The 22,086-nt window shown below is 41.1% G+C and overlaps 1 protein-coding gene across 1 annotated transcript in view; it reads right to left on the reverse strand.

Moving 5' to 3' along the window:
- Nucleotides 1-22,086, reverse strand: part of AGBL1 (AGBL carboxypeptidase 1) — a gene marked incomplete at its 5' end in the record, with an annotated part of 297,365 nt that overhangs the window by 264,876 nt on the left and 10,403 nt on the right. Inside the window, 4 exons of the mRNA XM_082769379.1 lie at nt 9,039-9,132; nt 11,479-11,610; nt 12,112-12,258; nt 13,547-13,610. Of these exons, the coding sequence (XP_082625505.1) occupies nt 9,039-9,132; nt 11,479-11,610; nt 12,112-12,258; nt 13,547-13,610 (437 nt within the window). The remainder of the gene's footprint in view (nt 1-9,038; nt 9,133-11,478; nt 11,611-12,111; nt 12,259-13,546; nt 13,611-22,086) is intronic.

Below are 22,086 nucleotides of genomic sequence, written 5' to 3' on the forward strand. Positions count from 1 at the left end.
AATGAGTCAGTTGTAGTGCCTGTATTGCTAAAGCCAGCCACCCTGCTGCTGCTGCTAATGCTGGTGCAGCTCCAACAATGCTATCAGGATAGGGAATCCTAGTGTAGAAAGGCTGTTGCTAAGGGGATCTGACACTGTGCCGTCTAACTCTGCTCGGGGCAGGTCTAATCACTGTGGTGCTTTAAAACCACTGATAGTTTTAGAGACTGGCTCACACTTCACCCGCCAGCACTGGCAGAGCTGGAAAAAAGCCATAGCAGCCCCAGGAAATTCTTAGGGCTGTTTTTCTTGTGTGGACAGCAACTACTCAGGGCCAGCATCGCTCTAAATCATTGCTACTGGAGCTCTGCACTGATGCTTTCTTTCATTGTTGTTTGTCGTATTTCCCATGTCTATCTTTGGACATAAAGTTTTTGTTGGGAGGGTCTTACAGCTTCTTTCTCCCTTTCATAGGTGTAATAGGCTTCTGGGTGGGAGGAGAACGCCAAAAGAACAATAAATCAGGTGAAAGGCAAGGGGAGGGGGATTTCTGGGCTCTCAGATGGGCTGACACACGAGTGAGTGTCCTCAGCTTTGTGTGTTCCCTTTCTGGCTGCCATCAGAGATTCACATCATTATTCAACTCAGTGCTTCCCAAAAGGGGCTCTTTGTCTCCTGGACACAAGAAAACTAACACTGAAAAACAGGGAGGGTAGGCACAGGCTCATCACTTTAGTGATGAGATTCAACCAGGCTTTGCTCAGAAATCCCCTTCCCTCCAATCCCAGTATCCCACAGCTGTCTGACTGATGCCTTCTGCAAGCTTTGGCACTTAGCGTCCATCTCAAACATGCTTACAAGGTCACATTGTTCAGCCCTCTCCTCACCCTGCCAGCTCCTCAGTCTGCTTCAGCCCCATCCTGCCCAAGAAAAAAACTTCTCGCTTGCTTGCTACTGCTTCTCTTTTTCTCACTTTTCCATCTGTCCTCACCCAATGCCCCAGACACAACTGACCTTATTGAAAGGCATTAAGAGGTGCGGTCTGGTGTTAAGGCATCAAGTATATGAGAAGCCTGACTTTAGATGACTTGACCACAACACCACACCAGGTCTTAAATAAGCCCTTCAGACATCTTTTGTCTTCTACCAGACTTTTTGTCTTTTCTCTTACAGTCTTACAACCACTGGTTCCTCATCTCAGATGACTTTTGGAAACTGCAGGTTATCTCAAACCTGCCACTTCTTCCTCTATTACAAAATGTCTAATCTTTCTGCCTCTGCTCTCATTTTTATTGTGGTTTAGTCCAAAGTTTCTTTTTTTACCATTTACAAAATGCCTCGTACAGTTAGTACGCACCAGTCTTTACCCTTCCCTCTATAGGACTATCATATTCAGCCACAAGGGATTCTTAGTGACAGTAAGAATTCACATAAATCTGGGCAGCACTCTAGGATGCAACTGATAAATAAAAATCAAGTGCTACCTCCCATTTCGATGGGACTGACAGTGGTTCCCCAGTTAGGCGGAAGATATGTCTCAGAGCTTCTAAGAGACACTGCACTGCAGTAAGGCACTCAAGTGTTAGCTTTAATCTAACACCAACAGTGAGACAATATGGCCATGTGAATAATGCCCCCAGATTGTCCTAAGAATCTTGGATAACCCACACTTGAGACCCTGTTGCAAACCTGAACAGTTATCAGAACTAAGTACATCAAAGCTAGGGCAAAGAAACCTTCCCACCCAACAAGCACAGAGGTCCTCCAGTGCAGACATGCCCAAAGCACTTGAGGACAGCAACATGCCCTCATACCATCTTTCCAAAGATAATCCACCAGCTCAGAGGGGCAAAAATAACGGGAAAGCAAAGAACAACCCTTAGGTGAAAACATTGCTTCTTTTCAAACTCTGTTACTTCTACCTGAAATAGAAGTGAAACAAGATAGACCTAAAAGAAAAGTAATCACATTTTTTGAATTAATTCTCACAAAGTACACTGATTTATAAGCCAGTTCCTCCCTGTCAATGAGGTATTAAGTTAAACTTAGAAGTGGATTCCTTTATATAGTGTTTATTCACCAACTTTTAATGCCACAGAAATAGGTTATCTGTGCTTAATCTTGCCATACTACAGGCTACCAAGAGATGGCACCAGGATTTCTACATGTTACATGTTTGACTATCTGGAACAACCTTGGTATATGGTATTTCTCTCCACCTCATCAAGTCTTCATCTATTTTCAAATCTCATATGAAAGTATTTTTCCTCCCTTGCCTCTACCTCTTAATTTTTCAATTTCTCTCTTCTGCCGCTATTAACAGTACAATGCCAGTAAGTTATAATTCTGCAGTGCAACTCTATTTACTCTGCAAAGTAGCGCTGAGATACCATCAGTCTGAAATGAGATTTTATAACTTATTAATAATATTAGAACAGGTCATTCTTGGAAAGAAATCACACGGACCATAAAAAGAACAGAATGAACTGCATAAAACTGGGACACCTTTGGCTCAGAGCTCATTTCTTCTATTACAATGGCTCATTGCATTGAATTCAAACACTAAGGTTTATTTACTTATCACTGATGTACATATCGCTGCTCCATGCTAAGATAAGGCTGAATAACCACTTGATGTAAACAAGAGCTTTAAAGGCAACTCTTTTTCCCCTTGTCACTGGCATCATTTCATTCAGAATAATATTTACTTGTTTTATTTAGCAGGAATTCCTAGGTGGAATTACATGTAGATCAAGCCCAGATGGGAAAAATGTCATTTGGTTGTGACATAGCTCAAAAGAAATCTCATCCCCTTCTGTGCATTTTCTACAGGGATCAAATGAACCAAACAGCAATTTGAGAGTAAGCAGGCACTAAGCATTGATTAATTCTGACCACATTCCAGTAGAATTGTTACTTTCCAACTAAATATCCAAACCACTCTACATGATTAATGGCAAAACAGTGACTAACAAGAGGAATTAAGGATGATTTGCTTTTGATCTCCTATCAGGAACTGTTGCCAAATAAACAGAGGCAGAGTTGTGTGTGGACGATTCCTCAAGAAGAACCAATCACAGCAGCTCCTGTATCAGGTTGCAGAAGTAATCACCATGTCAGTGTACTGAATTTCTCTCATTCTCAAAATATTGTCTGGCAACAGTCATGTAACATGTTCTTCTGATCAAGAAGAGTGCAACTGAAACCTCAGGACAATCCGTAAAACGGAACTGCAGTAAACATATATGGTGATCAACCAGCAATGGATTATCCTGGATTAGGGTTGAGGAAACTAGTTGCCTGCATGGAGTCTGGGATGCATTCACAAGGACATCTTTCATGTATTTCTCCATCACTCCTAGAAGAGGAAAGAGTTCTAGTATTCAGGTCATTTCTGCTACATTTTCTCTTTCTAAGTGAGACATAGTTAACTGTCATTCAGATTCCTTCTCCTGTTGTTAAGGCCACAGAAGATCATTTTTCCAATCATTTGTTGATAATAGCAACTGTTGTCACTTTTCAACACCAGTCCTAAGAGGAGAAAAATCTGTCGCATGCAAACCAGTTTGAATAGAAAAAAAAATATATTTTTTTTTATAATATATATATATATTTTTTTTTTAAGAGCACACTTTAAGTTAATGGGATGTATGCTGCTTTCATCTACAGTATTTTCATGGCCTTTGTATTCTTGGTCAGTCTGATAGTGTCTGATTAAATAGGGAATTTTAGTTTAGATGTGCTCCAATGACATTAACATTTCCATCTTTGCTTGCTTTCTGTACTCCAGTTCAGAAAAAAAGTCTTCCTCTCAATTCACATTGTGACAGAAGTATGCAAAATAGAAGTCACTTCCTGACTATAGCAATATCATCCTTATTCCTGCATGTTTCTTATTCGTGAGACACTCACCATCCCAAATCATACCTGAGTACACATCACCAAAAGAAATACATGGGTGGTGGTCTTATTTCCTCTTGGCTTTTGAGCCCTGACACTAGATACAGAATATTGCATTTTCCAAATCTCTCTCAGCATCCATCCACCTGACCCAACTCTAAATATTTACCACATTGTTTCCAAGTTATCCACCCTGGACTCACACTCCAGTCAGTGGACAGAAATATTTTCACCCCAAGCTTCCAGAGGCTTTGATCCAGATGAAGATAACCTTGCTCTTTTTTCCCCCCCCTCCTTTTAATGTGTAAAGACTTGATACAGCTACCTCAGATGGAATAAAGTTATGCAAGAGAAATTCCTCCCTTTAATGGAATTTGAGATTCACTGCAAGTGTTTGAGGAGCTAGGAACATCCAAATAAACACCAAACATCAGAAGATTCATGACTGAGTGTCATAAGTAAGGACACTGGACATGAGCAAAGACAGATAATTTCTGCATGTCACATTTTGTACCAAATTAATTTGGCACTATTCCCAGACGTTGTTATTCACTTTCCACTTTTAATTAAGTAGTCAAACTTCACTAGAACAACCCATTGCAGAAAGCCAAGCTGTGTGAACATTCACAGAAAGCAAGGCTTCTTTTTGTGTCTTTTTTATTAAAATTCTGATGAGCATTCATTCTTCTTACAATTTGTGGCAAATGGAAGTACTTATTTCTCAGTGTGGCAAATAGTTGTACTCAAGAGCTTTGAGAAAAAGACATCTCAAAAGACTCTAAGTCACTTCTAATAAAACTGCAGGAGCAAGAGAGCCCACCAACTTCTGAAGAACAAAGGAAAAGGATAATATAGTAGAGGGAACCACTCAAAGACACTTCACATTCACTTGTGATTTTCTGAAGTGATTTTCCCCATATAAGAGTCAAATTCTGGATTTTTGTCTTCACTAATTTTGATAATCTATCTGCAACTTGAGATGGCCTAGGAGAGATGGTACAACATGTAGCCAAAGACCACATGCAGCCCTCAAAACTATGTTTGGCATGCCAACAGCATGGGGAGGATATCTGATGCTTGGCCACCTGGAGGTGGACCCATGCAGAGAGATCCAGCTACAGAGAGTGCACATCTGCCAGTGTCACATCCCACATCCATCTGTCTACAGCACATCCAAATATCTCTCAGAACAAGTCAATTGGTAAAATGAGCAAGATTGGTGAAAGGAACATTGGAAAGTCAAAAAGCATAGAAGATCAGAGCATCCAGGGAATAAGTAAGGTGGAAGGCGAAAAGAGCAGGGGTCATTGCACTGTGTGGGGCATCAGGGATGTTACATCAGAGGTGTTGACAGTGAAGATCTGAGCATCCCACCCACACATTTGTATCAGATATCCAGGGTATTGACATAAACAGAACTGAGAGAAATGGAACATCATCTGGTTTTATTTTAAACTGCTCTTACAGAAATGTACCAGAAAGCTTTCACTGCAGCACAACACCATATAAGAAAACCTATAGACTCTCTATCTCACTTGGATTTCATGGTACTTAAATAAGGAGTTCTTTAAGCCCCAGTAAGTGCCACATTTTTCCCCACGGCTTTTGCTTCAGATATTGTTAGCCATAGCGAGAACCACACAGTTATGGCACCAGCAACCTGAAGACCTCAGATACCTAAGTAAGACCAATAAAGTCCATGAGTCACAGTCTCAGGGGAATCAGAGCTACTTGGCATGCACCCATAGAAGGTCAATTGGAGCACAGGAGACCATTTCTAAATAACCCAGAGCATCACTACTGAGAAAAATAAATAGAACTATGTATCTAGTTTCCACATCTTAGCTGGCTAAATAAATAGCTCTGATAGTGCGCTCTCCAGGGCAGATTCTTAAAGTGACCTTGGTCATACTGCTGCCTAGGACAGGAGAATGCGGGTGTATCCACCAGAGAAGTGGTGCGTTTTCAGTGCTGCATTCCTGGCAACCGATCAAAGAACAAGGGTAATCTCAGCCCCCACAGTTGCCGGCTGTTCCTTCCCAGCAGCAAGGCAAATCATGGTGGCATGTAGTTATGGAGAGAAGGTATCAAGGACAAATACAAAGGGAGGATCAGAGGCTTGCAGAGAAGACATTACAAGATTTCCCCTGTAGGCAGGTTACAGACTAACGTTCTCTTCCAGCTCTATACTAAAAGCCAAAAAAGAAGGATACGTTTTTTTGAACAGCTCACTACACCAGAACAGTTTTCTCCAGATTTCATAGACCTTTGGGAAAGGCTATGCAGTTCCTTCAAGTAAGATGACCAGCAAGACATACTGAACTAGACAAAGCATGTGCACCCCACTTACACTTTCTCCCCCATCTCAGAAAGCCCACCCATAAATCCCCCTCCACAGGAACCCTATAAGTTTTAAACTAGAGCTGCTCAAACAGTAGAAGCACGTTCTTTACACATACCTCTATTTCTTGATGAGCTGTAAAGATACCCAGGATTTTCAAAACGCAGCTATTTATAACTACCAAGAAAGAAGATTGGAACCCATTCTGTAGACAGGAATTCTAGTCTCAAGACCTACATTCTTTCCAGCAATATCGCTTAAGACCCCTTTCCCCAGTGAGCACACTGTTCCCAAAACAGACTGCAAACAAACACAATCCCCAGTGAACAAAAGGAAACTAGTACCTTTAAATAGGTGGCAAGTGCTTTTTAAAACAAAACAGTGTAGTGTGCTTCTTCTGATGTAACACAGCCTGTCTCCATTGCACCACTGATCTTCTCAGCTGCTTCTAGTTATTAAATGAAACAACCAGCTTTGACCTCCAGGCAAACTAACTGAGTGGCTATCAGGCTTCAGCTGATTTATGGTTGTCACAGGTTAAACCATGTGTTTATGGAAGCTAAATCACTTTTTTCTAAGCTTTAATAAAGGAAATTTTTGAGACTGTATTTTCTTCTTCTCTCTCCAGAGACCCCCTCAAAGAAATAGTTTAAGAGTTGTTCAAAACAATTTCTGTAGATGAGATGAGAAGAAACAAACACCAAATATTGCAAGTTGGCATTCTGTACCTCTAAATAAATCCCAGCAAAAATCTGATCTAGAAATGTATGACATACTAAGATGTCCCCTTCCCTAAGAGGAAGATGCAAATGGAAGAAGAAACTTTGCACAAATTGATTTAAAGAGCTCTCAGGCACCCAGTCCCAATGCTTAACAAAGAACTGATACAGACCCAAGTTCCCTTACACCCACATCCTGACTTATGAGGCAGTCACACAGGTAGAACTAACTCTAGTCCAATCATAGCCAACACTTTGGGAAAACACAAGAAAACCAGGGAATTGAGTGGAATTTGCTTACTTAGTTAAGTTAATGGACTCATCAGTCATTTTTGCTTGCTTCCGAAGTTCAACTCTGGAAGTAACTTATCCTAGGCTCTACTGCCATTTCCAGGCTCCCTGAGTCTTAAAGATTAAAGTTGTAACACAAGGCCTGAGGGGAATCTTGGAGAGTGCTCAGATATCCTAGGACTAATACCATAACAATAATATTCTTTGAGCTGTGTGATATCCCAACTGTTCCTGTGCAGGAACATCCTGATATCTTACTTTTGGAGAGACCATGTAGCGGAATCACAGGTATGCTGGCTAAGAGAGAACTGAAGCTGTGAAGCATTTCCAGGTACTTAGCACCACACTAGAAAGCCAAAACTGCAGACAAAAGTGAGTTGGCCTCCATTAACAAGGCAGCTGCAGGAAGTCATGTATCTGCTGGGCCCACTCACTATCTTATTTAGCAAGGCAAACTGTTCAATTTTTTTTTATAGCCCCAGATGCACAGGCAGGAGAACTGGAAGACTGCTGCATTTAGCAAACAATAGTACCATGTGTTGATGTGCAAGTTCATAAATTGTTGTTAGTAGGAATCCCTTCCCTTACAGTGTGTTGTGTAACTGGCCTTGTTGGGAGAACTGGTATTAGTCTTTGACAATTATGCCAGGAGGGACAAGATTTATTAGACTCCTCATCCAGGGTGACAGGTCCACTTCCCAGCTACAGCTGTGCATTAAAAGGTCAAACTGTTGTGCCATGTCTGTCCACCTACCTCTCACCTTCACATCATGCCCATCCTAAAGCTACTTCCTCAGTAATCACCAGCCATGAACTGGACCTAAGTCCATACAAAAGGAAAACCTGACAGATTGTTGCCATGTTGTTCCTCAGACATCCATGAACAGTCAGTGTTATGTGCTCCACATGGCAGAGCATGTCTAAAGGAGAGAACCAGCAGGTACTGTGTTGCTTTAGTAAACATGATTGTGTGAGCAGAGGTCATAGTGGTAAGTTCTACCTTTTGTTTGTGATGAGCAAGCCACAGAAATATGTTATGTCCTTCTGAGGATGTTTGTTTTCTGTGTTTAAAAGTTTGTCTTGAAAGGTATCTGGGGATGTGGCCAGAATCTTGAACCTGAGGAATAATGTTCACCATTGAGATGGAGATACAAAATGGACTTCTGTCCAGAAAAACAAACAAACAAATAAATAAATAAATAAATAAGAACAAAAAATCCAAAAAAAAAAAAAGGAAAAAAAGGAAAAAAAAACAAAAAAGAAAAACAAAGCAAAACAAACAAACAAAACACACACAATTATTTGAAATATTTGGAATGGGCTTAAAAACAGACCCAGGTTAATACTAGCAAGTACTGTCATCCTCCAAAAATATCATGATGACCTGGTCACAACTCTCTCCAAAAGGAGGAAAAGAAAGAACTGCCACAATTTCATTGTACCTGCTCCTAGGCCACTGGTGACAGGAGGTTCTTGCTAAGGGACAGGCAGGAGCAGTTTGCCTACTGCTGGGATGTGCTTCTCAAAATCCAGTCCTGACTGGAAAATGAAGGACGATACCTTGCAATCAAACTGCCATCACAATATAGGGTACACTACAAATAAATGGCCACCAGCATGAATCATATGATGAATCACAGCACAAGCAAGTCCTTCGGGGAGCTATTTCTGCCTCTTAAAAAACTCTGCAGATTTAAAGCAAGTAGAAATTCTGCATCCATTTCTGATTTCTTTGCCTTTTCAAGTGGAACCAAAATTTTATTTCTTGCTGGCCAGGAAAGATGAGTTCCCTTGTGGCTACTGCCTACCTGACTGTCCTGATGTGTCGCTTGCTGTAGGGGGTGATGACTTTGAAAAGCAGCTCCATAGCTCCATTGATGCCAAGCGTGGTTCCTGCAGTAACTGAAGCAATAAAAGAGAAAAGCAGTCAGCTCTGAAGCAAGTGGTCTTCGATACTGTGTTTAGAAGTGATGCAGGGAAGGGAGTAGCTGCCCTTGGAGCTATGTGCAGATTTCTATGGCCTTCTAACTGGACTGCAAAGATCATTTTACAGGCACAGAAGTGCAACAGAGAGCTGTCTGTGGACACACCCTGAGACAAGGTCAGACACAAAACGAGTTCTCAGATTCTGCACTTCTTCTGAGCTTCCCAAAACCTCTTTCCCAGTGGATATTGTACTCTCGAGGGAACAAATCATAGTTAAATAGGTTCAGGAATATGGAAGGGCTCAAATTCTTCCTGCATTTCCCAGAGGCAGCTCCATGCAGATGGCTTATTTCACATGGATATGGAGGGTCAAGGTTTCTTTCTGTGCTATTACTCAGCAGTTTGGAAGTATATTTTTGGAAGGGGTGCTTCACGTGCAGCCTAATTTCAGCTACCTTTAGTCTTTCACTTGCTAGCACACCAGGAGCTTGTATAGATAAGGTTTGCAATTGATTCTAAAAATTCCCATAAGCTGTTTAGCCAGGCCTCAGCACTATGAGCTAGGTTCTCTGTGTAAAGAAGGGGTAAATAAAGCTCTAAAATGTTAAATGCAAGTGAACAGGGTGAAGGGATCAGTAATCAAAAACAGCCAGAGGGAGAACTGGCTGTCTGCCCACTAGTAGGTTTTGCCTATTTTGTAAATATTTCCTGGTGGTCATTAGAGAGCTGCCAGAGGGCCCATCACCTCCTGCTGTCCTGCTGTGCCTCCGCCAAGTTGTCCGGTGATGGAAAGCCCTGTGTGGCTTGCCAACTACTTTCACTGTAGCTGGTGATTCATTAGAGACAGGGCAGTGGACAAGGCTTCTTGAACTCATCCTGCCCCAGAGTGGGAGGTGGGCTGCCACATACAACTGGTGGCAGAGACTGTGAAGGGAGAAATGCAAGTCAAAGAAGCTTGACAAGGATTTATCTTTTCTGCTTTCATGCCTAAGCACTCTCAGAGTTTTATATATTTGTGCATCCTCACTAGTTCCACTCCATAAAAATAATTTTTAATGTAAGGAGTGTGTGATCTCCTAGTTTGGTACCACATCCTCACAAACCTTCACCTAACCTCCCTTTCAGCTTTCCATCTGGGCCGCAGAGACCACAGAGTCAAAACTGGTTGGACAAGGTGGAAGCACAGCTGGTGAGGTGGAGGTACCTGGAGAGCAACAGAGCTCTGTGAAGGAACAGAGGATGGGTTCTGGGGTAGAGTAAGGGGCTTGATATGAACAGAAAGGAGGCCAGGCTGCAGTGCACATCCTGGAACCTCTGCAACATCTGCAGCTAAAATGGATGCAGGTGCACTGAAGCAGGGAGCAGCGATTGGTGTAGATCATCATTTTGGGTGGGAGGCAGCACACGGTCACTACCACAGCTGTGAAACCCAAATAAAGGCACATTTCAGCTTCTAGCCTTGGCTGCACTTTCAGCCAGACTCAGCCTTTTAAATGCTGTCTGTTGCAGGGAGAAGGATTGAATGTTGAGGCTTGGCTGCTTGCCTGAGAAAGCCCGTTGCATGAAACTAGCTCCTGTACAGCTAGGAGGGACCAGCAGGGCTAGGAGCCAGGAATGTTAAATCTTATGATGCAGACTGCAGGCAGGATGGATGTCAAGAGTTATCTGCAGGTGAAGGAAGCAGGGAGGGAGAGGAAATGGTTGGAGTGAGCAAGGGGAAACTTGTGCTGACAAACTCAGTGCTCTATAGTAGGGAAAGCCTGTATGAATTTGTAATGATCCCTGGAGAGAATACTCGAAATCTCATTACTTGAGTTGTTTAATATGAGGGCATAGTTAAGCAAGAAAAGCTGGAAGAGTGCATGAGGGGAATACTAAGACAGAAGACCAGGTATTAAGTTCCCAGCTCTAATATGTGCTTCCTGAGGGACCTTGAATAAGTCAATGATTTCCCTCTGCCTTTTTCCACCTGCATTTCCCTTGCTTGTGGAGCTGCTCTGAGAAACTGCATAGAGGCTTAAGGTACCTAAGTCTCAGCAAAGGAATTGACTGTGTATATTATGGAATAGGAGATCATTATTGTGAATAGTTTTTCACTATAGCACTTACGTTTTTATAGCCTGCAAGTGAAATACACTGTACAGAACTTGTGGGGAATACCTCTTTCTAGGACTGTTCTGACTTTTCAGTCCAATTCTGTATATTAACAGTGCATGCAGGCACTTGCCTTAAACGGGAATTATGTTTAATTGCTCTGAAATGATGAAGAAAGAGCTATTGTCCTTTCCATGATGAGGAAAGGAGGAAAACCCAGATACTCACCATTGGAAGCACAAACGCGCAGGACCCAGAGGCAGTGGGTGAGGTTCAGGTGGTGGCCCAGATTTTGTCTTGTCAAACTCAGGATTACATCAGTTGCTTCTGCCTTCTGTACTTTCAGCCCAAACTTCCTATCTGTGAAAAGCAAAGCAGAATCAAAATTATTATGAAGCCCAAGCCTCTGCAGTAGTGCTGTTAAGCATAATTGAACCATGCCTAAGCTGCAATCTCATAACAAAATTATTCAAATGAATCAGTGTCATTTGAAGATTGCACTGAGAAGACGAAAATATTGTATTTACTTACAGTTACCATATACAAAGAGAAATCATATTTTAAGGTTTCACATAGGTTAAGTGAAACAAAAATAAATTTCTGTGAGAGAGGTGAGGTGGACATTCAGCTAGCAGGCCAATGCAAGGCAAAACATGGATAAAACCTGTGCAAGAAGCAGCAGCATGTGCACATACACCTTCCCTGTCTTGTTAAAAGTTTTCCAACTGGCCAAACCATAGCTGACCTGGATTTCCAAAGTAGTACATCCTCCAATTAAACACACAGCGCTCTATCAATCAGTCTGTCCATGAATTTTGGGGTTCCCCCACCCACCTAAGCATTCCCACCATGCAGTAGTACCTCGTTGGCCAACCCTGGCCAGGAGGCGAAGCAGGGGCAGGAGGATGCTGTGGTCGGGGGGCTCGGTGCGGGCAGCAGAGATGAGGGCCTGCAGCAGGGCCTCACTGCCCCCTTTGCTGATCACATACTGAATTCTCCGTCCAGTCCCTAGAGAAATGAGGGCAAGAGTAAAAGGCTTTTATCAGAGCATCTTTGCCCCAGAGCCACAGTTATTGATAGCTTTCAACCTGCACAATGCATACAAAGGCCTTCCTGTGTTGTTTTATTGTTATAAACTCCAGGGTGTTTGCAGATTTGACCTCTTGGGTGCCCCCAGATTGGAGATGTGGCTCATGGTTGTGTGGTGAAACCATTGCCTATGCTTCTTCTTGCTCCAGCGGTCATTACTTTTACAAACCTACGTCCTGCTGGTTTTTCATTGTGCATTGAAATGCAGCAGAGAGGAGACACCAGCAGATTTCAAAGGAACAGAAGGCTCAGTGATCTTTTCTTAGATATTGGAAATTAAACTAGCAAAGGAATAAAGCTCTGGATGTCTGCCAAATGAAGAGGAATCCTAGGGAAGCTTTGGAGACAGCTTTCAAACAAGGTCTCCAAAGAAACCACACACTAATCCTGTGAGCCCCACTGCATCAGCAGTGATCTGTGTGCATCTCTGGCAGCTTTGTTAGCTCTCCGTGGTTGGTGGAAGCTGCATGTTCAGCCCTCAGACCACCTGGAGGGGAGATAGTACCTTCTGCCCTCAAGCAGGCAATCCTTCCATCTAACTGAGGAATGATTCTGCAGGGCTTCAAAAGAGAGATTCAACTGGACTGGTGTTGTCTGTGATGGGGCTGTGAGGAGTGGGTAATGCAGGAAGCTTCAATTCTTGCCAATGCAGCCTAGCAGCTCGGTTGGATTGAAAATTGCTTAGCAAAAGACATTTTTGAGGTGGAACAGCAGGAAAAATAAATATTCTTTCAGTTCTTGTGCCAATTCACTTATTTTTTTCACGTTGCTTGGGCACATGCAGCAACATATCATCCCTGCAGCCCTGAAGTGAAGATGCCGATGGGAAGGTGATGAACTCTCTCCATCAGAGTCCCTGCAATTCAGGAAGTCAGGTTCCTCTCTCTGTTTCACAACCCAACCTCCAATGGCACAGGTGAATATTTCTGGTGGTTGACTGCCAGGGATTATGAAAACCTTGAAACTCACGGGCTTATTTTGAACTAAAATCAATAGAGATTTTTTGCGTTTTTTTTTTTTTTTATAACTTAGAGCAAAATTCAATTTTCTGGACATGGAAGTAAGGACTGAGTAGCTATAGGTGCAATTCATATTCTTTCACACTGCAAACACCTGGCTGAGTGTACACAGATCTGAATTCCCTGCCCTGCTCAAACACCTGCCTGCCCTTAGCCTGCAGGCATTGCCCCAAAGCTCAATTCCTTACCCAGAGAGAGCAGGTCAGTGAGGACGCTGAGAATGTTCAGCAAAACATCCTTGTCACAGGAGCTCTGAAATGGAAACACATCAGCTTCAGGGATAAAATCAGAACAGTGAACTTCGTGCTACACTGGGCTGCAGTGCCACATGCGGTGCTGAGGCACCAATATCCTTGCTTGGATACTGAGTACTTTTTGTGCCATCTGTCCAGTGAATATGTGCAGCCATACTGATAACACATTGTAAAAGCCTCTGACAGACATACTGATCATACCACACAATATTTAATACAGAGTAGCATTTCTGCAGAATTTACATCTAAATTCTAAATTACATCTCTTTCTTTTTTTCTTTATCACACAGCAATGCCAAATATGTGGTTGTTTTCAATGAGAACATCCCTTATTGCAGCACCTGGAAAAGAATAACTTTAAATTATATTCATCTCATTTACAAGAAAATTACCCTGTCTTTGCAGTTTTACAGCCACAACCGCATGGAAACCTGGAGTCTGCGGAGCAGAAAGATGCCCTAAACTTATTTTTAATCAAGTCTGAGTAAGCACCACACCCTGCCATCACACATTCTGCTTTAGATTCACTTTAAATTTTTCTCTAGAGGAAATCAGATACAGTGTACTCGAGGAGAAGGGAACACATGATATCTACTATCCATCTGTGTGATACACTAGACCTCTGCTTGAATCCTCCTCCAACCAGATTTCATTGCTAAGACTGAGGAATTAATCACCGGTCTGTATTGTTGTATGCGAGATCTGGGTTAAGTTCTAGATGTCTTAATATCCGTAAAATAAAACACAACACAAAAGAAATTTCCAATATAATAGAAAAGTTTCATTTGTGTAGCTTTGGTCCTGAATAACATTAGGTGTTTCACATAAGCTATACCGGAATCACCGTATCTCCCATTAAGTTATTAAAATAGGATAATATCTTATACATATCTTACACATGGCTCCTATATTTCTGAATGTTGAAGCGCTTCAGAAACTTTACCTACTAGGACATATTCTGGATATATGCAATTATTTCACCAGCCAAAACGACTCAACCATTCTCTGACACATTGAACATTATGCAACTGATGATATAAGACAAGGAATCAAGAAGTAACACGTAGCAAAAAGAACATGTAGAAGGAACATTTGGAAATTCTGCCTAATTCAGATCTTTAATAATGACTATTATTAATGCAAGCAGACAATTTATTTCCAGTGGATCCCTGCTAAAGTCACAGCACAAGCTGAAATGGTGCTGCAGATGGTGTAGCTAATTAGGCAGCTCTGTATCATACCCTTTCACCGCTATAGTGGGGGAAGATGTGCCCTGAGTGAGACATGGGAATGAAGCATATGAATATGCTTACATATGCTTATATGCATATAAAAATAGGAAGCTCGTTGAAACCAAAAGGGTCGGTGTGATGGGATTACCAGGTCTTTCACAGCCAAGACAAAGAGAATATATGACTTTAACAAAATCTATCTGCTCTTGTTTCAGCTTCACCTTAGAGAGCCTTTCCAAATGCAACTTACTGGCTCAAGGGACCACACAAGGGAAAGAGAGCCTTTTTTCAAGAGAGAAAAAGCTGCAATAGGGTCAGAGTGGCTACGAATACCATTGCTTCTTGGTAACATATAGTTTCAGTCACATGATAATCCTGTTAATTGGTGTCTTTGTTCGTTAGTCCACAATCCTGTGCTGTTTCAAGTCTCTTGATTTCAGAGGAAATAAACAGTGATCAGAGCTCTCTTCCCAAGAGTTCCGTGACATTTTTTAGAATAGGGACTTAATAGTCAGGAGCAAGCTGTCAGGGGTGATGAGTGTCCACCAAATTTACTGACTCCAGGAAGAGTTACAGTCCTCAGCACCTTTTTAAATATCAGCATTACTGTCCTCTGGTTTTGTCTTGCTGCCTCTCAGTATCCCTTTCCTCTGTAGGTGGATGGATTACACATTAAGGTTTCAGTAATGAAGTCTTCATTGATTTATGCTCCTATTACACTGGGCTGTTTATTTTAACTGATTGGATTGTGGGTTTCCTAAGCCATTAACACAAATAGTGATGACATAAGATATCCTCTGACTTTCCATGCGCTTTATCCAGGGACACAGATGAACAAAGAACTTGAGGGGATGTGAAAGATCAACCTTTAAAATGTGCAAATTAGAGCTGGGTAATATTGCCAAATATTTTACCTGAGTATTTACTCTTGGTATTTTAACACTGAAACTCTAATTGTGTTGGTGCACCATCATTCCCCTACCTCCAGAGCACTAATGAGGGAATTGGAGGGCTTGTCTGTTTGCTGAAACAGTGGATAAAACCCTAGTCCCATTAGAAATTATAATATATTTCCCACTAACTTTAGTGGCACCAGGATTTCAACCACTGAATAATACAGAATATCACAGAGGAGTACAGTTCCAATTCATGATATCCAGGCCAAATATATATATGTATATATATATTATATATATACACACACACACATATATATATATTATGGCTATAATTTTATATTTTATATATATTATTTTTATATATATTATATATAAAGCTCTAAAAGCTCTACAGTTGTTGTCTTACAAGATGGTGGCTTGCCTGTTGAATAGAGACAGCTCAGATTTTGGCTAATTAACTCGCTATTTTCTAAAACATCAAAGAAATCTGGACATTGAGTTCCAGGAGAATTAGTTGTTTAATGCTCATACCAAACTGTGGAAGAATTGCCAACAAATTCATTCATAAAAAATATTCAGTAAATCTTTTTGAACAGTAAATACAAATGAGAAAATCACAACTTGTGCCTGATCTAAAAAAGATGAATAGGGTAATTTCTTTAATGCAAATTACTTACCCAGCTCTGGTTAAAATAAACACATTAGTTATTTTTATTGAAAGATATGTTTGACTGCTCAAGAACAAATGGTAAGCAAGGAGAGAAGTAAAATTCCTCTTGCTAAATATTTTCCATTCCTGCCAGCACTTACGAACGTTACATACAATATCTGTACACGTACAGACTAATGAAGATGCATTCATGGTATATGGGTGGAATGAGAGCAGAGAAAAGATCCCAGAGGCTCAAGTTAGATTACAAAATCGCCAGCCTCCTGCAGGATTTCACTAAAAGGATTTAGAGTCAGAGCCAAATTGTTACCTATTAACAACAGCCTGTAGCTGCCTTTCACGGCTTGCAGCTGGACAAGGTCTAAAGTAACAAAAAGCATCACTTAAAATATCAAGCATGGCTGTACTTTTTGGCCAGAGCCCCTCATCTTAGCCTTACTTCAGTGAAGCCTGCTGTTTTTCTCACCCAACTGGGAGTATCACAGGGCTGAGTTCAGATGCATTTAATCAGCTTCCAGCTGATAGTTCCTCTCTGAGACTTTTCTGAGCTGTTTCTGGGAATTAATCCCTGAAACACCAGGGCTTTGGTTAGCTCGGCTGAAGCTCCTCATACATAAACAGCAGAGAGATGGAGAAAGCCAGGAATAAAAAATACCCCAGCATATAGGCATTGATACATCCAGGCAGCAAATGATTAGTTAGTGACATTGGATTTGGAGGCCAACAGCTCCATCCCAAGATCCTTCCGACTGGCAGCTTAGATTATTTTGCTGACCCACAAGTACGCAGGGAAGGAGTTCCTATCTCCTCATCCTGCTCCTGGGAACATGCCAAGAAAAGCTGTTATTTACTCAAGACAAGATTATAAAATTCCAACTAAGCCACAAAACCAGGTAATCTCATTTCAGCAGACAAGTCACCTGGGATTTTTTCTCCATGTGTTGAAGAGCCACCAGAGATTATTTTTCCTGTCCCACCTGAAGGACAGCAGCTATTGGTGCAGTTCCCCTGTTAGTGCTGCCCTCAAATGAAGAATTCCCAGAAACGCAGTCATCTGTGTAGCTCTTGGGCTTTCATGTCTTTTGCCCAAAGGTACGTATTTCTCCAACTAAGACATGCAAATTAATGAGGGTGTTTACTGTGAGTCTAAGCACTGTGGCTGAAAAAAATGAAGAATACCCAGTAAGAAATCATACAATATTAATTTGTGCAGCATGATATTTACTAATAAATATTTTATTTGAGGAAAGGAGTACAAAGCTGTTATTCCACCCGCAAAAATTATGAATGCAAAATTAAAGGAGTAACTTCTGGAAGGCGATGGATAATGTGTTTTCTAACAATGCTCCTATTAAATTAATTGTTGGCTGTAGTCCCACAAAGCTGTGTGACTACTTGGAAATAAATATATAAATATATAAATGTATGAATATATAAATATATTAATACATGTATATTTATATATAAATAAAAGATCTGGGCTAGCACACTTCTAGAGTTGTTTCTTTTTAGAGAGAGGCTGAGGAATAGGATGTCCAGTTCCAAGTTTTATTTGTTTGTTTGCTTGTTTTTAAATAGCCTGTTTCTAAATAGGGAAGCAGGATTTGACATGTTCAAAATACATCCTTCTTTCTTCTCTTACCCTTAATAAATATGCTCACACAAATAGCAGCAGTCAGAAGCCTAACTGTCTGTGTAATGACACTTGCATCTGCAAGAAAATCTCTTGTTCACTGCATCCAGAGTCTTTGGAAGAGAAAACTAGGTGCAAAGTTAAACTAGCTAAAACCAAGACTAGTTTAGGGGCTGAGAAAGATTAGCCCTCACTGTCTCCCGAGACCTCCAGAAAATATAGAGCTGCTAATAACTGCATTAACACCTAAATCAGAGGCTCCCTTCCTGATGTTCTGCTGCCAGCGAGGTGGAGGTGTGCACCAAACCCAACTACTCAGCACCGCTAGTGTTAGGGGTTTGGCAGCTGGACATCTCACACCTATCAGGTCTTGCAATAACCGCAAACCAGGTTCAGCACCTTACGTTCTGCACCTTGCCAGAGTAAATTGCTTTTTCTAATTTAAGCAGAACTAAAAATTCATGCTAAAATAAGAGAGCAAAATACCCTGGAGAGTTCCTTGCTTGTGTGCTCCCATCCTCAGCCTCAATATTCAGCCAGCTAGCTATGATTTCTTGCTGGGAGGTTATCGATAGTATTGGATATGCGGAGGTTTGGAAAATATCATTCTTTCTGAGGGGAAAAAATAGGTTCAGGGATCTCTGAAATTTCACTAGGCAACCTCATAATAAGGGAGTGTTGCAACTCAAGTGATTACAGACTAAATGAAACACTTTTTTACAATCCTAACATCATCCAGTGTTAGAGGAATCCCAAGAAGTCATGGTCTTGTTGCCCCTGCTCCCAAAATGTCCAAATGTCCTCAGCATCGCCACCATCTTCTGTGGTAAACAGCAAGCGCATTTCTCCAGGCTAACCTGGGTTTCCTCTGCCCAGGAGTCAGATAGGCCAGGAAACTCCAAGGAGATGTAGAAGGGAAGGGGTCTATTTAAAGAAGTGGAGAGGAGGACCTTACTGCTAGGATAGTGTCCTAAGTGACCTCCTTAATCCTGCAAGAGAGGCATTCACAGCTGTGTGGGATCATGTAGCCCTCAAACTGTATGCAGGGCGGCCAAGGGGCCTCCAAGAACAAGACACGTGGTCTGACTGCTCCTTGCTCCTGCCTGTGAGCTCTGCTTGCTCCTGAGCACCCCTGCCTGGCATGGCTGGTGCCCTCTCTACCCAACACCAGCCATTCTCATTCCTACTGATGCTCACTGCTGATGCTCAAGCCAGGCTCTGTGCATCATCCCAAAGCAGCACCTGTGGGTTTTATACCAAGGAATACAGCAAAAACTCATAAAATATGTCTGTCTGTGGCCTGATGGAGTCAAGTGTGGGGGTTTTTTATGATCTCCATTGACCTGAAAGTATGTTTTTCTCATCTTTGCTTGCACTTGGGTGTGATAACATGCAATTATTTTATTTTTTTTCAATAACGCAGCAGCTCACAGTTGGGTTCAGTAATTAGGCATCTTTCACAATGGATGGCAGATCATCCAGGTGTCTGGGCAGAAACAGTGCCTCAAAGCCAACTTCTTGCACGTTATTGTACAGGACTTTGCTCCTGTTCATTGAGCTTCAGGGCTTGTTCTCAAAGGATATGTGCTACGCTCTGTGGGAATGAACTGCCACAAGGCAGACATGGGCAAAGTCCAAACTTATATCTGAATGTCTTCAAAACACTGAAGGTGTTGAGATGTAACAGCTTGGCGTGAGCTGATCTCTAGCCAAAATAACTTGGTGAATAACATGGTGGAAATCATCTGTGCCAAGGAATCCTACTATATTTAATGCAATAAATTGCACTAACATAACACCTTTCATCACAAGATCACAGATTTCTTTACAAATATTAATTAACACCTGCCCCACTGCATCCTTCGTCAAGGCTATCAGATTCATTGTCCCTTGTTTTTTGCTGCTGGTGGGAAATTCACTTAGGCATCACCTAAGTGAGTTGATGGCAAAACCAGGGGCAGAGCCCAGACAGTTAGTAGGTAAAAAGCAGAAACACTTTCTGCACAGAAGTATTACAGCTACTTGACATTAGTGTGTCCTAGCCCTATTTTTGAAGTGATATTCATCCTCATGCCCAAGGATGAGAGAGATGCTGCACATCTACACAGGAGCTATGAGGCACATAGATCGTGATTTTGCCTGCTGCATCACAAAGTCTCCAAGGTGTTTCACTTCACTTCAGAGCAAGGTTGTTCATCATCTGTGCCACACTGTTAGCATGTCACACTAATACATGTTCGCATCCAGATATCTGCAGGAATTATGCCCTGATAGAGTGCAATTTCTTGGATGCCTTTAGCAAAGGAAATTGCTTTTTTCTTTCCTGCTTTTTTCTCATGCCAAAGTTCTCTATATATTCTTAAAAAAAAAAAAAAAAAAAAAAAAAAAGATTGTCCTTCTGCAGAAGTTCCTCCTGATACAAAGTTCCTTTGTGTCACTTCCTCCTCTCACTAATGCATCTCTAATAGAGCAATTACTTTATTATGCAGAACCAGTGGTAAAACACATTATTATATAACCTTAAAATGCTTCTGTCAAATTGGAAGTGTTAAAAGAATGAGAAAACTTCGAAATAAATCAAAACACGTGATATTCTGCAAAAGGCTTTTAGATGTTCCCTTGAATATTTCTAATGTTCTTTCTGTAATTTCTACTGCAGATAAATTCTCAGAGGTTTCATCTCCTATTTCACAATAAGTTGCCTCTGACACCTAAAGATTTTGACGGAATTTAATGTTATATCATTCACATTTTTCTTTAAAAAAAAAAAAAAAAATTATTCTAGTGCCAAAATTATCCTAGTATGTGTCTTTCACACTCTCTTTATGAGACTTTATATAACATTAATTATTCTTGCACGACAATTTCTGTATGCATGCTAGCACCTACTGTTTATTGGTGTTTCTTGTGTTTATTCCTAAACTTTATATTACTTTACCTGTTACTGAAATATTTTAAAATATTAATGTTTCATTCAAATGCTGCTCTGTTACAGCTACTTAACACAACTGCCACCCAAACTTAATAGGGAGGAATCTGTGTTTTGCATTCAGTGTAGTTATCTTTTCCTCTACTTGTGATGAAAGAGCATCATGAAACATGCTACAGTTTTTCTTTGTGAGATTTTACGGGCGCACTCCAGAGTATACTCTCTCTTTCAAAGAAGAAGCGGATTTGTAAATTAACAAAGATTTTTCTTTTTTTCAAGCAAAGGCATTTCTCAAAGTACAAGTGAGCTTGGAAAAAATCCAGCTGTACTTGCTTTTTAATAAAACCATAGGTTTTGAATACCACAGCAAATATAAGCATGTGCAGGTGGACGTAAACAACCATAATGAAGATACTGCTGTCCTCTTCTTCTCTGTGATGTTCCTGCTTAGGTTAGGCAGAATAAAGCCTCAAGAGTCCCTGTGTCTACTCTTGGTCTGCCTTGGCACTTCCTAGTTTAATGTTGTGTTCTGCTGGGGCTTTTCTCTCTTTTCCAGGGCTAATACTCCCATTTGTTACATATTAGGCTGAGATTGACCTTCTAGGCTGAAGAAAAGGAGCACTGTAAGGTATGTTCTGGTTTAGACTGACAGCACGCCTTTCTCTTGCTGAGATAAGTGTCCTTATATGTCAATCTACCCTGCTTTCAGGAGTGTTTTCCAGAACAGCATTGAAAATGCCTTTAATCAATCAACACTTAATAATGATGATTGAGGTATGGGTAGCAGGGACATACTGCTAATAACTATTGTTATATTGTTAGTCACAGCTTATTTTCGTAGGAGATAGAACCTGAAAGTGAAAATGATGAACCTATTTTTCCCATCCAGCATAAGTGAAAAATCAAACAACAAACGAAACTCGGCATCTATAATGAATAGCAAACCCTGCTTCAAAATTCTTAATGATTCGAAGTATTATTACTGGTAATGTAAAGCAGAACATCTGTCTAACTGCATTATTGAGAGTCATTTGTCTAGATTTTAACAGCAATCTCTTAAAAGCAAAGCCCTCAGCTCTCTGAAAAACCTGCCAAGTTTTTAAATGGTATG

Source organism: Aythya marila (assembly GCF_965140915.1).
Source record: "Aythya marila genome assembly, chromosome: 11".
Lineage (NCBI taxonomy): Eukaryota > Metazoa > Chordata > Aves > Anseriformes > Anatidae > Aythya > Aythya marila.